Source organism: Podarcis cretensis (assembly GCF_951804945.1).
Source record: "Podarcis cretensis genome assembly, chromosome: 16".
NCBI classification, from domain to species: Eukaryota; Metazoa; Chordata; class Lepidosauria; order Squamata; family Lacertidae; genus Podarcis; species Podarcis cretensis.
In genome coordinates this window covers 16,917,445-16,934,006 of record NC_137186.1, presented here as the reverse complement: position 1 = coordinate 16,934,006, position 16,562 = coordinate 16,917,445, and the positions used below count along the sequence as shown (strand labels likewise).

The window sequence follows — 16,562 nt, the reverse complement described above, 5'->3', positions numbered from 1 at the left end:
CGTGTGTCTTGGTTTATTCCCACTGCGCCTGGACGACCGTAGAACCTGCTGGATCAGGCCAAGGGCCTCCCTTGTCCATCATTCTTTTCTCAGAGTGGCCAACCTGGTGCCTCTTCTAGGAAACCTCCATCAAACTCAGGAACTGCATGTGTCAGTTTGGGGGAAAAGAGAAAACAACCCATGCAGGCAGCAGCTTATAAATTACAGCAATAAGATTTGTTCCAACAAAATTTGATCCCTCAGGAGCTTTCCACATTTTAAAACTTGCTTCTCAATGAATAAAACTTTTCCTTGTCATTTTCACAGGGAGAGTCCTTTAAAAGAGGCCCTGTGGATACAGAGTACACATGTTCCACAGGGCCTCTTTTAAAAGACTCACCCTGTACAAAACTCGCTTCTCCAATAAATTATAGAGATTTCCGGTATTTATCTGTTTCACATCGTTTGCTTTTTCAATTATGCATCCTTTTTCTGTCGGGAACTGACCAAGCCTCCCCACTGATGCCCAAACAATTGGTTTTTATCGCAAACAATGTGATTGGAACAAATCTTATTGCAGTGATTTATAAGCTATTACCTGCACGGGTGGTTTTCTTTGAGGAAACCTACAAGCAGGACTTGAGCACCAGAGCCCTCTCTTCTCCCGGAGCCAGAACAGAGCCATCCTGGCTAGTAGCCATCAATAGCCTTTTCCTCCATGAATCTGTCTCATCTTCTTTTAAAGCCATCCAAGTTGGTAGCCATCACTGCCTCCTTTATATCAGATATGTGCTGCATGAGTAAGTTCTTTTTTTTAATCTGTCCTGAAGCCTGAATCTGCCCAGGAACTCGGTCAGCTTTTGGTTCTCTTCCCACCTAAGGAACTTTAATGCAAGAGAGGAAAAAGTGCATTTTAACTATTCTGCATTTTGTAAAATGCATAGCTGAAATTGGGGGAAGGGGCCCTTGTGTTCCAGGGCCCAGCCTGCTCCTGCAATTGCCATCTGTTTTAACTGTTTTTAATTCAGAATTTCCGCTTGTAACCTGCCCTGGGACTTGCTAGTGAAGAGTGGGCCATACATGTTAACATTAATCACAGTAATTAACAACAGTAACAATCTGTAGGTAAGAGGGGCAACAGAGACTGATAGGATCCGTGTTTACTCAGAAACAAGGTCCACAGAGTTCATCAGTAGACTCCAAAGTCAAAATGTGCAGAGGGTCACATCCTTAAAGTACCTTTACGGTAAGCTATTTCTTACAAATGTTCAAGAAGAGAGCAGCAATTAACCTATCGAAAGGACGGATCTGCTTAATCCAAGCCAAGAGGTAGTTCTTCCAGTAATTCTCCCTGGCATCACATTATAAAATTCCCTCTTCCAAATTTCAGACATATCGAGTGAAAAATGCTCTATAAATTATAGCTCTTTTAAAATATTAGGAGGCAGTTTTTCCCCACCTCTTCACATACCGAAGAAGGGTTATTTCGGGGGTGGGAGAGAAGTGTTGCGAGGCTTTGGGACTCCCCCTGCCCACCCAAACACACCATGCTGGGCTCTTGTCCCATGGTAGGGAACCTGGAATTTGGTAGGGTTCCTGCATTTGACAACGGGAAGGCTAGATAAGGGCGGGGGGCTGATCTTTTTGCCCTGAGGTCTGCATTCATCTTTGGGTCCAACCCTGCAGGAGCTGGCTGGGGGCGGGGGAGAGGGAGGCCACAAAAACACAGGCCAAACTGACGTTTCCTTCTTCTCAGTTTCAAGGCAGAAGGCTTGATAGGCCTTCTGCGTCACTAGAGTGATGCTCCAGTGATTTAACTCATTCCAGACTGTACTTAGGGTGCTTCCTTTCTGGCACACCTCAAATCTGGCACACATATGATGGCGGGGTGGGGGGCATGCGCTAGGGCAGCCTGTTATCTTCCCCCAGATGTCCTCAGACTACAACTCCCATCAGCCCCAGCCAGCAGGTACTGCCCGCCCCTGAAAACATACACACAGCTATCCCCCCCCCCACAAGAGCCAGTGGTGGCGGTGGTGTTGTGGTTAAAGAGGGTCAGACCAGGACCTGGGAGACTAGGGTTCAAATCCTCCACTCAGTCACTCAGCTCACTGCCTCTCAGCCAAACCTCCCTCACAGGGTTGTTGTGGGGATTAAATGAGGAAGGGGAGAACCATGTATGCCATCTTGATGAGCTCCTTGGAGGAAAAGGTGGAGTATAAACACAATACAGTGGTACCTCAGGTTAAGTACTTAATTCGTTCTGGAGGTCCGTTCTTAACCTGAAACTGTTCTTAACCGGAAGCACCACTTTAGCTAATGGGGCCTCCTGCTGATGCCGCGCCACCAAAGCCCGATTTCTGTTCTTATCCTGAAGCAAAGTTCTTAACCTGAAGCACTATTTCTGGGTTAGCGGAGTCTGTAACCTGAAGCGTCTGTAACCTGAGGTACCACTGTAATAATAAAGAACACGATTTAGGGAAGAGTGCAGATAATTCTCAGCTGCCGGGCTTCGAAAACGGGAGAGTTGTTTCAGGCCAAAGAAGCATGGGGCACGGCAGGTGGTGGGGGTGTCCCCTCTCACGGCCAGCAGTCAACGGAAGCAGGGGATGGGGGACAGGGAAGCAAAACACACAGTCACCATTTTTAAAAGCTGTTTTAATTTCTCAGGCACTCGTGATGTTCCTTGGTGCTCCATGAGTTCTCAAGCCAAACTCCCCAGGGCCTACAAATAGCTCAGGAGTCAAAAGTGACCCTCCAGGCCCCAATCTAACCCTCAAGGTTATCCCTAAGCCCTGCTCCAACGTTTCATTTCTTGGCTGGGATGCATCCCTGAACTCTGGTGATGTCTGGAGGATGGAGAAGACCAGCTGTGGAAGCATCTCACTTTTCACATAGCCAGCAGGGAGCTCACTTGCTCTACCCAATCCCTGCTCACCTGCCTCCTCCGCTCTGCCCCTCCCCCTGGCAGGTTGGGTTTTCACGCTGCAGCAGCTTCCTTTTAGCAATCCCTGGGAGTTACGCATTAAAAGCATTTTCTCCTAAGGAATGGAGTAAGAGCCTGCTGAATCAGGCCGAAGAGGGCCCATCTAGTCCAGCATCCTGTTCTCACAGTGGCCAGCCAGGTGCCTCCATTGGGAAACCCACAAGCAGGACATGAGTTCAAGAGCAATTCTCCCCTCCTGTGGTTTCCAGCAACTGGTATTCAGAAGCATTGCTGCCTCCCAGGAGGCAGGGTAATAGACATCATGGCTTGTAGCAGCCTCCTCCTCCTCCTCTATGAATTTGTCCAATTCCCTTTTAAAGCCATCCAAGCTGGTGGTCATCACTGCCTCCTGTGGAAGGGAGTTCCACAGTTTAATTGTGTGCTGCGTGAAGGACCTTGCCCTCAATCTTCCAACATCCAGCTGCTGTGGATGCCCATGACTTCCAAGGGAGAGATAAAAACTTTTCTCTATCCGCTTTATTCCCCTACGCTGCTGCTACGTGTGGGAAGACCGTGCGGCAGCAGAGGCAGCAACCACTAGGGAAAACTCCTGCTTCTTTCCAATCTCGGGTCACCCCCTTCGTCCACTGCCTCCTCTTCCTTCCCTCAAAGCACCTGTGGGAGCTCTCCGTACCTGGCCAACTCCAAGGATCTCTGACCATTAGGCCGCGCTGCTGGCTGGTGTCCAACTCCAGCATGATCCTGTGCCAAGTGGCCAGAGCTGGGGAACGAGGGCCACATGGATGAAAAGCTGTCTCTTTGGGGGTTCTTGTGCCAAAGGGTCCTTGTGCCAACTTGCTTTCATTGTCGCCCAGGTAGGAGTTCATGCCAGGATGTGAAACCCACACAATCATGGCAGGTTGTGATTCTGCGTCCTACAAGCCCCAGCCAAGCCAGGGAGGTGCAAACTCACCTCTTGTTGTACCACAGCTCAAAGGGTGAAGCTCACTTGGAGGATAAGGGAGAACCCAGGGAGGAGGGAAAGCAGGGGTCGGGGGCACAAGTACAGTCGTATCTTGGTTGTTGAATGCTCTGGAACTTGGATGTTTTGGCTCCTGAACGCCGCAAACCCAGAAAGTGGTTGTTCTGGTTTGCGTACGTTCTTCTGGAACCTGAATGTCCGGCAGCTCCTGCAGCCAATCAGAAGCCGTGATTTGGTTTCTGAACGTTTTGGAAGTTGATTGGACCTCCCGGAACGGATTCTGTTCAACTTCCGAGAGACGACTATTGCTTTATGAGGAGGAGATGGGGATGGAGGTGTCCCCCCAAGGACTCCACAGACATCTGTCTCTTGCCTCAGCTTCTGATGATTGAGGGTCCCCAGAAGCCACACCCAGAGGACACCGAAGAAAGGTCATGTACAAACGAGTGGAGTGGGGAGTTTGGAGCTGAAGGCTTCTCCTGCAAGAGCTTCTCTCCCCCCCCCCCCCCGCACCCTTGGCTCCGCAAAGGACCACCCCTCCCTCAGCCCCAGCCGGGGGGAGGGGGGAGAAAGAGCTTGCTTACCTCACAGGCTTCCCCACATCATGAGGTCCCGAGTTCAGATCTGGCTCTGCTGCCAGGGGATCCGTCAGCTGACAGAAGGACAAAGAGGGGTCTAAAACAAACGAGTGGGACCAGGCAGCAAGGGGACTATTTTCTTTACACCTCGGAGGCTCCGTCCTTCTGCTTACCTTTCAGAGAGACAAAACCAACCCTTTTGGGCAGAGCAAATGGGAACCCAAGGACAGGAAGGCTCTGTCTCCTAACCCAGACAACCCCAGCTGTCCCTCCGCAGAAAGAACCAGACTGGGCACCCCAGCCCAGGGGCAGATCACGCCCGTACCCTCCTCTTGAGTGGTCTTTCCGCCTGGGGGGAGGAAGGCGAGGGGAAAGCATCTTACGGTAGTACCCTAACCCAGACAACCCCCCCCCTTTCCAGGCCCCTCGCTCACCCCTGCCCAAACACCCCATTCCTTCCCAGTGCCTACGCTACGAGTGCAAGAGGCCGAAGGTTCGCTTGCAGGAGTTTCGCCTTCTTCTCGGCTGGCTGGTGGCGCTGAGTCGCTTCGGGTCAGCTCTGCCTGCCCGAGGTCGCCTTCCAGAAGCAGCTGTCCACAGAAAGAGAAAGTCAATGGAGGGAGAAAAAACAGGGTTAAAAAACCACTAGATGCCCAGCCCAGGCTGCGTTAGTCAGCCCCACAGACGGGAGCCAGAATTTGCTGCGGATTTGACAATGGTTCCCTAACTCTCCAGGCGAGACGGACGGACGGATGGAGTTAGTGGCGGCAAAGAGAGAGGCAGAGCCCAAAGAGAGGATCACTCTGGAGGGAAAGCAGAGGGAGGGAAGGCAGAAAGTAAACTTGGGGACGGGGGGATGCGGTAGAGGTCAGCAAGAATGGGCAATTCCCTCCCGCCCCATGCAGAAAGTGGGGTGGAGGAAATCGAAGGCAGAGGCAAAGTCGGGCGGCGGCGGGGATTGGGGTGGGTGTAATTTCACGACGAGACGCGAGAGGTTCTGTAAAAGCCATTTAATGATCGACATTTAAAAAAATAAGGGAAAAAAGCAAACGAGTTGCCACGACAGGAACAAGCTCCATTAACCGATTGTACAAAGGCAACAAACAGAACAGAACAGAACGGTACCCAGGAATACAGCAGAAGCAAAAGGAGGCCTCTCTCCCCGGCTCAGGAGCCCGGCAGAGACCTGGGCGACAAGGGGGTCAGAGGTTCGGCAGGCAGCAACACCACGGGGCAAGCAAAGAATTAGCCGGCAGAGAGTTCGGAGGTTGGCAAATGCCCGCTGCTCCGGGCACGAGGAGAGTTCAAAAAAGCGGGCACGTTTCTACGAGCAAAACCGTCTTCGGCTCACGGCGGGTTCGAAAGGCGGGGGTTGGCGAGGCAGGCGGCGGGTCTTCGAAGCAGGTTTTTTTTTTTTAACAAAAAGGTAACGGCCGGATCAAAAAAAAATAAATAAAGGAAAGAGGGTGAAGGAAGAAAAAGGCGAGAGGGCAGGAAGGACGGAGGGTAGGGGGTAAAAAAAATGCAGCGTCACCAACCTTGGAAGGAAGCTGGAGTAAAAAGTCAGCGTGTGATCAGCAAAGGCCCTCACAGACACTGCGGTGGCGAGGCCTGCAAAGAGATCTACACAATTCAGGTGCATGCATGCAGGTGTGTATCTGGATATACACAAACGTAATAAGTGTGCATCATATATACACAGAGGTTTGCATCCTATGTACTGTATTTTGCACAGGCAAACAAAGAGACATGGGGGGTGGGCACAATCTCGGACCCCGTGATAACACACACACACCAGCCGGCCAACCAGCCTGCCAGCTAGCTGAGAGCCCACCTTGCTGGGCTGATCCCACAACCTCCCAAGCCTTCCCTTCCCTGTAACATCTGGAGGGCAACAGCTTGATGAAGCCTGCCTTAAACAGCAGCTGCTGGCCAAGACAGACAATACTGGGCTCATGTCAACTGTGCCCCCCCCGGCCTTGATCTGGCCCTCAATATCTTCCCCAGGCCCTGCCCCTCATTGAACCCTCCTCAAATTCTTTCTTTCCTGGCTAGGTGTCCCTGCATACCCTCGATTGCCGGGAGAAGACAGGGTGCAGAAATCAAATGCCCACATGCAGGGAACGCACTGTAATAATAATAATATTATAATATTATTTATACCCCACCCATCTGGCTGGGTTTCCCCAGCACTGTAGAGCTGAAACCCCAGAGGTGGGGTGTTTCTGAGCCAGTCCCTTCTCCTGCCCACGACCCCCTGCTCCCTCCCACCCCGCCGCCACCACCCACCCCAATCAACCAAGGACCACCAGACACTTACTGCCGGAAAAGGCACACCGTGCTCAGAAGGTCTGCGCATACTGGGCGGCGTATGCGCTGGCGTACCTCTCGTAGTACTCCGCCACGTTGTAGGCGGTTCCTATGCTGTACTGGGAGTATGTGGCGGCAGCAGCAGCAGCGGCTGCGTACCCTGGCTGGCTGTAGGCCGGGTTATAGGTCTGGTTGGCGGCGGCGGTGGCAGCAGCGGCGGCAGCCGCAGCAGCTGCAGCCGCGTAGGGGTCAGCGTACTGGGCCACGACGGCGGTGGAGGCAGCTGTCCGCCTGCCCACGGGGCTCCTTTCCCTATAGGCGGCAGGGGGAGGAGGCAAGGCCCGGTCGTAGGCGGCCCGGGCCCGGTCGTAGAGCTCGTATGAGTAGCGGTCGCAGTACTCCCTGTCGTACCACGCCCGGGGGCAGTAGGGGGTGTAGGCCGGGGGCGGGGGTGGCAGCCGCCCCCTGGAGAAGTAGTAGCTTGGGGACGGGGGAGGCGGGGTGGGCACCGCTGCTGCTGCTGCTGCCGCCGCCCCCTTAGCAGCCCGCAGGGAGCTGTTGCTCTTGGAAAGGGTGACGAAGATTTTCTGGTCCTCCAAAGGGGTGTCGTTGAGGTTCAAGATGGCGTCCATGGCCTCCCTCTCCTTGGCCATGTGGACGAAGGCGTAGTTCTTGACAATGTCGCACTCCACCACTTTGCCAAACCTCTCAAAGAGCTGGCGGATCTGGGAGGTGGTGGCCTTGGCGGAGACGTTCCCCACGTAGATCTTGGTGGCGTTTCGGATCTTGGAGGTGGCGTATTCCACCGTCAGGTGGGCCCCGTAGAACTCGCTCTTGTGCAGGGCGCTGATGGCCTGATGGGCCTCGTCCTCCTTCTCCATGTGCACAAAGGCAAAGTTCTTGAGGATGTCACACTCGTTCACCTGCCCGTACTGCTCAAAGAGCTTCCTCAGCTCCTCGGCCGTCACCACGGGAGACAGGCCCCCCACAAAGATCTTCACCATGGCGGGTGAATTGCGCTGAGGGCAAGAAGGAGGGAAAGGGGTCAGAGCAGAAGGGAAAGGCGCTCCCTTCTCCCTCTCTCATGCAGAGGCATCCATTTCCCACCCTTCCCAACAGGCGTCCAACAAATAAACAACCTGAAGGCAGCCCTGTTCAGGGAAAATTTTAATGGTTGATGTTTTACTGTGTTTTTAATATTTTGTTGGAAGCTGCCCCGAGTGGCTGGGGCAACCCAGTCAGATGGGTGGCATATAAATACTATCATCATCATCATCATCATCATCATCTCCACATCTGCAGATATCTGGTTTTTCCTCCAAGCCTTGCCCAACCTGGTGCCCTCCAGATGTTTTTGGCTACAACTCCCCCTCCAGATGTTCAGCCCAACTGAGCACATCTAGATGGCACCATGCTGGAAGAGGCTGGTCAACACTGGCAGGCAGCGGCTCATCAGGGCTTCAGACATTTCTAGCCCGACCTGAAGATGCTGGTAGGGATTCAACCTGATGCCTTCTACATACCAAGCAGGGGCACTGCCCACTGACTGACAGCCCCCTTCCAACTTACTGGCTGGGTTATTGAGATCGGTCATTGTTTCATAGCAGTTTTTGCATTGTTTAGAGAGTTGTTACATCTTGTTTTCGTATATTGTTGTTTTAACTCTTTGAATTTCTTACATTACTTTTTTTTCTTACTGCTAATTTTATTGTTTTATTCTTTTTGTAAATTGCTTTTTAAAAAACCAATCAAGTGGTGTATACATTTTATGAAATAAATAAATTGTTCTACTTGTTCAAAAGATTTATTCAACAGTTCTTGGATAAGGATAAGAATGTTGAATGTTGAATGTTGATAGTTGTAGGGGTTAGATTGTACAGAGGTCAGCAAACTTTTTCAGCAGGGGGCCGGTCCACTGTCCCTCAGACCTTGTGGGGGGCCGGACTATATTGGGGGGGAATGAACAAATTCCTATGCCCCACAAATAACCCAGAGATGCATTTTAAATAAAAGCACACATTCTACTTATGTAAAAACATGCTGATTCCTGGACCGTCCGAGGGCCGGAATTAGAAGGTGATTGGGCCGGCCCCGGCCCCCGGGGCCTTAGTTTGCCTACCCATGGCACTAGGACCTGGGAGTCCAGGATCAAATCTCTGCTCAGCCATCAAACTCACTGGGTGACCTTGGAGCCAGTCACTGCCTCTCTCATCCCAACCTACCTCACAGGGTTGTTGTGAGGATAGGATGGGGAGGAGGAGACTCATGCATGCCCCCTTTAGCTTCTTTGAGCAAATGCAGTACAACAGTAGCAATAATAATAATAATAATTTGCATTGTTCTGCTTATCTCTGCTAAACAGATATATTCAACAGTGACTGACTACTGTATTTTGATCTTGGTCACCGGTTCATGAGCTATTTTGCAATGTTCTATATCTGGTTCTTCCAAGAGATCTACCCTAAGCTGCTAGGACCACAATCTGGTGGAGAAGCACATGGGGTGAGTTCAGTGAGGTGCCCCAATTTCCTCCCCTCGCCCCTGAGAAGCCCACTCTCCACCACCCGCCCAGCACCCCAGGAGGTTTGCAGGAACCCAGGCAGACCCCTCCCCACCTTCTGAACAGCAGAGCAGAGATGGTGGGGAAACACCCCGCCCCCCAATGTCACCCTCCAGATGTGCTGCTGGCCTCCAATGCCCTACAGCCCCAACCGGGGTGCAAAGATGTTGGTGATGGGAGCCGCATCTGGATGGACCACAACGTCCTCCATCCTCGCCTTGCCGCCTGGATGCAAGGCTCCCGCTTCTCCTCGAGGGGGTGGGGTAGGTTGTCCCCGTCTCTCGGGTCCTTCTCTGGCGGGGGAGGGCACAAGAAGGCGACCTCCACCCAACCCACCCGGCACGTGGCTCCATCCCAGCCAAGGACCTGGGGGGGGGGGATAGGGGCGGGAAAGGCAGTTTGGGGAACCGTGAAAGGCGTGGGTTTTTGCACTGGGGGGGGGACTCTGATGCGCCCCCTCCACCTCCACCCCCACCCCCGACCTCACTTACCTGCCGGTCTCCGGGATGCTCTGCAAGGCCAGATGGCCTCCCCGCCGGGCTGGGATGGAGCGGCCTAGGAGGACTGCGCCATGTTGGGCTGCTGCTACATCACGTGGCTGGTGTGGGTGGGGGGGACACACACAGACACAGATCCGCCCCCGAAGCTATTCTTTGGGGAGGGGGCGCGGCTGCTCCTCCCTAAGGCAGGCTTTGCACGTGGGAACGCGCCCAGGCTTTGCACGAAGGGCGCACCAAGGTCCTGCAAACTGCAAGGCGAGGCTGCTCTCTGCAGCTGCTGGGGGAGGGAGCCCGGCGTTTTGAGTGGGGCTGAGGCATTGATACGTAGTGGTTAGAGCGCTGACCTACTAGGACCTGGCAGACGCGGGTTCAAATCCCCATTCAGCCCTGGGTGCGACTTTGGGGGCCGGTCACTGCTTCTCCGCTTAACCTACCTCACAGGGTTGTTGTGGGGTAAATTAAATGAGGAGGGGGAGAACCCTGCGCATCACACCCGGAGCTCCTTGGAGGAAAAAAGGTGGTGCTAGAAATGGGATTAATAAGGTGCCTTTCCTCCCTGAATATGGCCTGCTTCTCCCACTGTTGTTGTGACCTATACTCCTAAAGTGCATTCACACGTTTAAGGCCACCTTTGATTTGATGGCTAGCTTTTGCTCTGAAGGCCGCTCAGGCAAACACCACCACACAGGACCCTTTTCTGCAAGCGAGGGGTGTGAGCAGGAGTCAGGCCCTGGGGTAGACTACTGTGGAGCATTGTTTGCAGGACTGCCCTTGAAGGTGGCCCCAAAATCGCAGCTTGGATGGGCTACAGCTTCCAGGGTACTAACTGGGTCCAGTCACTTGGAGTATGTCTCAATGCCTGCTCCTGAGAAGAGCCTGTGGGATCAGGCCCATGGCCCATCTAGGCTAGCATCCTGTTCTCACAGCGGCCAACCAGATGCCCATTTTGTGAAACCCGCAACCAGGATTTGAGCACCAGAGTTTCTCTCCCCTCCAACCGGTATTTATCGGAATTCCAAGTAAGGCAAAATAATAGAACATTTACATTGCTTAAATATATTCTTTATTTATTTAAAAACGCTACTCCCACTTTTCACCCTGAAGGCCTCAGGGCAGCTTACAGCAATAAAATATGCAATATTAAAACATTAAATTAAAACATAAATCAAGCCTCCAATATCTATAACCTTGAGCATTTAATATAAATAATAATAATTGTTTTTTTAAATAAAAAAATATTTATATATAAAATAAGAGAAAGAGAAAGGAAAGAAAGCAAGGCACATTCAGGGTGCAAAGGCTTCCTGAAACAGAACAGCTTTGACCAGGTACCAGAAACTCTGAAGGGACAGTGCCTGCCTAACTTCTTGCAGAAGGGAGTTCCTCACAGTTGGGCCCATGGCATTTATTTGTTTATTTGTGACACGGGTGGCGCTGTGGGTTAAACCACAGAGCCTAGGACTTGCCGATCAGAAGGTCGGCGGTTCGAATCCCCACAACGGGGTGAGCTCCCATTGCTCGGTCCCTGCTCCTGCCAACCTAGCAGTTCGAAAGCACGTCAAAATGCAAGTAGATAAATAGGTACCACTCCAGCGGGAAGGTAAACAGCGTTTCCGTGCGCTGCTCTGATTCACCAGAAGCGGCTTAGTCACGCTGGCCACATGACCTGGAAGCTGTACGCCGGCTCCCTTGGCCAATAAAGCAAGATGAGCGCCACAACCCCAGAGTCGGTCACAACTGAACCTAACGGTCAGGGGTCCCTTTACCTTTTTTATATGTGTGCCACATGTGGGAGGAAAGCAGGGGGTTAAAAGGTAGCAAATAAATGAGCAATTGGCCAGCTGACGGAACCCTCTCCCGATGTCACCCACGCGACTGGCCAATGGGGCTGGCGCATCTGTGACATCACAGACCAGGGCCCGCTTGGCCCCAGGGACTCCGCCATCATTTGTATTCACCATGCACAGCCTGCTGTGGGTGTTGTGGCTCTGCCAGGGAAGCTCTGCCGTACGCCGTGCTGCGGTGGAAGAGCAGAAGGAAGCCGTCTCCCCCGGGGCTTGGGACAGCTTGGCATTTGGATCCATCGTGGTTCTGGTGCTGGCCCTGGGAGCGAAATGGCTGCACACGAAGCCCAAGGCAGAAGATGCACGGGTAAGAAAGGGAAGGGAGGGGAGGTTCCAGGAGACAAACAGAAGGAGATTAGAAGAGCCAAAGGGGGCCCATCCTGCCCTCACAGTGACCAGCCAGGTGCTCCAAAGGGAAACCCGCAAGCAGGAACTGAGCACAAAGGCAACTCTCCAGTCATCGTTCCCCATCAGCTGGTATTCAGAGGTAGACTGTCCCTGAGCGTGGAGGTTCTGTTATCACAATACAGTGGTCCCTCTGGTTACATACGCTTCAGTTTACATACGCTTCAGTTTACAGACTCCAATAACCCAGAAATAGTACCTCAGGTTAAGAACTTTGCTTCAGGATGAGAACAGAAATCGCGCGGCGGCAGCAGGAGGAGGCCCCATTAGCTAAAGTGGTGCTTCAGGTTAAGAACAGTTTCAGGTTAAGAACAGACCTCCAGAACGAATTAAGTACTTAACCCGAGGTACCACTAGACTTCTGCAAGGAGAGGCCTGTAGCTGGGTCAGGTCATAGGGGGCCCGTCTAATCCAGTGTCCTGGGATGCCGCCAGCAAGCAGGACCTGGGTGCAACAGCAATGATCTCTTCCCCACTTGGGATTCCAGTATTCAGGAGTATACTGGAAGAGATTGTCCACTTGGGAAGGTAGCTCATCTAGGAGAAGGAAAACTCAAGTCCTAAATCTCTGCTGGGAGAAGAACAGGCTAAGGCCTTGGCCCAGTAAACCTGAAGGAACGTCTCCACTCCCATCGTTCAGCCCAGACACTGAGGTCCAGCTCCAAGGGCCTTCACTGTGAGAAGCGAAGTTACAGGGAAACAGGCAGAGGGCCTTCTCAGTAGTGGCACCCGCCCTGTGGAACACCCTTCTATCAGATGTCAAAGAAATAAACAACTATCTGACGTTTCAAAGACATCTGAAGGCAGCCCTGTTTAGGGAAGTTTTTAATGACTGATATTGTGATGTATTTTTAATCTTTTGTTGGAAGCCGCCCAGAGTGGCTGAGGAAACCCAACCAGATGGGCGGGGTATAAATAACAATTATTATTATTATTATTATTATTAGCAAATCCTACTCAAATCTGGAGTGGAGTCCCTAAGACAGTTGGGTGGTGCCTTGTACTCCTCCTTCGGCAAAAAGTATTGCTTTGGTTTCCTTTCGACAACTCCATCAGCATTTTCGCAACCATTGTACTGGCTTCTAGGGACACCCTTGGCCTGTTTTATCTCAAGCATCTTCCTATAATGTTCACAGCCCCTCGCGCTGCCTGACCAACATCCTCCTCCTCCTCCTCCGCAGGAAGAAGCCCAGCTGGCCCACGAACGGGATCTGGAGCGGCACCTCTTGCACGCCTTCTTCCAGATGGAGCTGGAGCTCGTGAAGCTGGTGACGCTTGTGCGGAACCACAAGGCCGCCCTCACCCTGCGCCACCGCGGCTGCCGGGCACCCGAGTGCCAGCTGGCCAGGGAAAGCGCCAAGGCCTTCAACTTGGTGGTGTTTGACATCGAAGAGGAGGACTGAGCCTGGGGACCGGGGAGGGTTTGGAAAGCAATACTCAAAATAGTAATAATAAATCTATGGCAGAGGAGGCCGCAGGGCACCTTCATGGGGGCAGAAATTGCGCCGGTTCTGCAGCCAAAGGAATTGGGAAATGCAGGCAGAAGTGCCACAGGGAAGGCAGGGGGGCAGGGGGAAGAGGGAGAAGCTGGGGTGGGGGAATAATGCTGGAGAGCAGGGCTGGGCGATATATATATATATCAATATATCATCCCAAACTGGTTTGAAGTCCATATCATAATTTTTGACCTGGCAATATATTGCAAATCATGATGTGTGTGGTTGTGTGTGCACACGCGTGCGCATGCTAGGCAAAAATCACAATGTGGGGGGAAACGTTAAGCCAGCCTATGCTTCTCTTGATTCCTGCAGCCCCTGATTCCTGCAGCGAATCAGAAGAGCAGGCACCAGCAAAAATCTCAATGCGGGAAAAACTGTGAAGCCAGGCAACGCATCTCTATAGCTCCATCCTCATTTCAGACATTGTGATATATAGCTATATCTCAATGTTTAGTTGGTGAGCCATCGCAATCTTGAAAACCAGATATCGCCCAGCCCTACTGGAGAGGGGCATTGATAGCAGTATGATTGCATTTTAAGCAGGGGTTCAGTTCTAAGGGTTCTGCATGTACATGAACATTGTGTGTACCCAGACCCTTGCACCATTGTGTGTACCCTCCCCCTGTGGCTAGCTGCCAAGTGGACTTTGCCCGTCCCACCCAAGCCAAATTACCTGTTGGAGAAGGAGACGGCTTGTGAATTTTGGTTGGAGAGTAGACCTTACTTTTTGCAATTATACACAGAGAGATGCTTGCAGAGTAAGCAGATAATAAAGTAGTTTATTATATGTACATAACTTGGATAGGTTTCTCGTTGTAAGCTAACTTAACTGATCTAGAGAAGGCAAAGACAACCATACTTGCTCCTTTCTTGTCAGAGGATAGATCCAATGTTACCTCTCATCGCTGCATGTGTGTGTATGTTTGTGTTTGCTTTAACTCTTTGATTTCCTTGCCTGAATTCAATCCTTTGAAGCTGCTATTTGCATGGGGAGGAAAGATCACATTCAACACCAGTGAGGGCTGTCCCCATCATGCCAAATAGCACTTTCAGAAGCTTATTGCAGTTCTGATAATTATCAGCTTCCTCCCCCACTACACAGCTGATGCTATTTGCATTTTTTTTAAAGAATGAATCCAACCCTGCACATTCAAATAACTGGGGCCCCAGGATGGTGCAAACCACCACCTGGTTGTTATCCCCAAGCTCCAGAGGTAGTCCCTCTCCCCCCCTCCAAAAAAGAGGGCAAGATATCATTTATTTATTTCTTCCATTCATATCCTTCCCTTCCTCTTGAAGGAGCCCGGTGGAGTACCAATTTGTGTATCATTCGCATATGCTAATTATCCAGTTCAGAAACCATTGGCTACGTTTTAAATAAGAGATAAAATACATCTCACCATTGCGGGTGTGCCTGCTCAGTCTGCTGCTTCTGCCCTTGCTCTGCTCCCCTTGGATGCCCCCCCCCCCCCCGATAGAGAGTACTGTCCTCTGACAGCCTCTCAAGGAGACAAGGCCACCCATCAAAGAGGACATCTGTCCCTGCTGGGCCTCTTGGCTCAGCTCTCCCTGCCAGGAGAGGGCAAGAGGCCACCTCACCTGCCCAGGGGTTTGTGATGTCGCTGCTGCTGGTGGCTCAGTGCCGTGGTAAGGCTCAGAGGAAGGCAGGAAATGGCCATGGATGTGGTCCTGGGTGGGTGGATCTGCTGCTTGCTAGGGTGGCTGACCCCCGCCTGGGCCCTGAGCAACCAGGACAACAGCCTCTCGGAGGACCAGGAGAACTACCAGGTGCATGGGCAGATTCTGCTGTGGCTCATCAGCCTGGCGTGTTTCTACAGCCTGGTCTGGCTCCTGGGAGGTTTCTCCATGGAGCAGTGCCCAGTGGCTCAGCGGGAAACGGAGGTGAGTGTCTGGGGGCAGCAGAGAACTGGTGCCAAACCCAGCCTCTGGCATGTGAGGCAGAGGGCAGAAGTCTACATAGGGTGGGCAGACCTCCAGGGCTCTCCAGGTTTGCCTGGCCCCTCCAAGTAGCAGGGGGAGGACTTGAATTTCCAGGTGGGTGAGAGTGTCTCCCTCTTCCTCCTCCCCCTCCTCCTCCTCCTCCTCCTCCTCCTCTTCTTCTTCTTCTTCTTCTTCTTCTTCTTCTTCTTCTTCTTCTTCCTGTACATGCAGCTTGCAAGCTTCAGCCAGGAAGGAGCCGGCTGCAAATTATTGCACAGACACTCCTCTCCCAATTAACCTCCATCTCCAGGGCTCAGTGGTGGGAAACAGAAGGAAGAATTAGCAGGGCTGAGGAGGGTCATTAGGAAAGGAGGCGTGTTTCAGGTCTTTGGGGCCTGTGTTTTTCAGGGTTTTAAACACTATTGCAAGCACCTTGGGTTAAGCCCGGAAATGAACCTGCAGCAAATGCCAGAGGCGGGTGGGAGAAAACAAGCGGGGAAAGGGCAGCCTACCTGGTTGTGGCTCCCCAGACCCCTCCAAGGGAATGTGGCCTTCCCCAGCCCCTGTCTCAACAACTGCTCACTGCTGCCTTTTTCTGATCAGGTCACGGACTGCCGCATGCCCCCACCGCACACGCCTTGTGGGCCCCGGCGTGGCTGCTCTGTCCGGTCTGGCCTGAAGTCGCTGGGGTACATGGAGCAGGAGCTGGTGAGCTTGATGTACAGGCTGCGCAAGCTCAAGATGGCCCTGGCCACGGGCTGGCTCACCGCGAACAGGCAGAGGAGCAGCACCCAGGCTGATCTTCCCGACGACTTTGTGATCTACGCAGTCCAGGACGAGACATAGGCAGTGCCCCAGACGGAGCAGAGGAACCTGGGAGGATGTTGCGGGATGAGAAATAAACAGTGAATTCTGCACGATGATCTTGTTGGCGCAGTGCCATGTACTTAAGCCAGGAAACAAGTTTGCCTTCCAGGTAGAAAAACGAGTCCTCCCTCTTGGCCATAACAGACTCCAGGCTTCTTTTCAGTGAAAGAAA

General features: G+C 52.4%; 2 protein-coding genes across 9 annotated transcripts; one reads left to right on the top strand and one right to left on the bottom strand.

Annotated features, from left to right (window-relative positions):
- Positions 1-4,089: 4,089 nt before the first annotated feature.
- On the bottom strand, positions 4,090-11,411 carry LOC307204918 (uncharacterized protein). 7 transcript variants are annotated; one of them, XR_013833787.1, is made up of 4 exons: positions 9,827-11,410; positions 6,786-7,794; positions 6,004-6,088; positions 4,090-5,055 (listed from the first exon to the last, which is right to left on the bottom strand). XR_013833787.1 is itself a non-coding variant. In XM_079957074.1 (4 exons), exons 2-3 carry the CDS (start codon positions 7,777-7,779, stop codon positions 6,040-6,042), a joined length of 978 nt encoding a protein of 325 aa, XP_079813200.1. In that variant the 5' UTR covers positions 7,780-7,794; positions 9,827-11,411; the 3' UTR covers positions 4,090-5,055; positions 6,004-6,039. The 7 variants fall into 7 exon arrangements, 6 of the variants coding, with proteins under 6 accessions (XP_079813200.1, XP_079813204.1, XP_079813199.1 ...); XM_079957074.1 differs by having other exon boundaries at positions 6,851-7,794; positions 9,827-11,411; XM_079957078.1 differs by having other exon boundaries at positions 6,004-6,076; positions 6,851-7,794; positions 9,827-11,411.
- Positions 11,412-11,544: 133 nt separating this feature from the next.
- On the top strand, positions 11,545-16,443 carry LOC307205023 (uncharacterized protein). Of its 2 annotated transcripts, XM_079957292.1 has the most exons (3): positions 11,545-11,986; positions 13,265-15,484; positions 16,127-16,443. In XM_079957292.1, exons 1-2 carry the CDS (start codon positions 11,696-11,698, stop codon positions 13,484-13,486), a joined length of 513 nt encoding a protein of 170 aa, XP_079813418.1. In that variant the 5' UTR covers positions 11,545-11,695; the 3' UTR covers positions 13,487-15,484; positions 16,127-16,443. The 2 variants fall into 2 exon arrangements, with proteins under 2 accessions (XP_079813418.1, XP_079813419.1); XM_079957293.1 differs by lacking the exon at positions 11,545-11,986 and having other exon boundaries at positions 15,094-15,484.
- Positions 16,444-16,562: the final 119 nt, after the last annotated feature.

What these genes read in the sequence shown, in the direction of transcription:
- LOC307204918 (XM_079957074.1), bottom strand. Translation starts at nt 7,779, where the DNA reads ATGGTGAAGATCTTTGTGGGGGGCCTGTCTCCCGTGGTGACGGCCGAG. An exon ending in GTGGCGGAGTACTACGAGAG is followed by an intron (nt 6,089 to 6,850) that starts GTACGCCAGCGC and finishes TGAATTGTGTAG; the next exon opens with ATCTCTTTGCAGGCCTCGCC.
- LOC307205023 (XM_079957292.1), top strand. Translation starts at nt 11,696, where the DNA reads ATGTCACCCACGCGACTGGCCAATGGGGCTGGCGCATCTGTGACATCA. An exon ending in CCAAGGCAGAAGATGCACGG is followed by an intron (nt 11,987 to 13,264) that starts GTAAGAAAGGGA and finishes CCTCCTCCGCAG; the next exon opens with GAAGAAGCCCAGCTGGCCCA.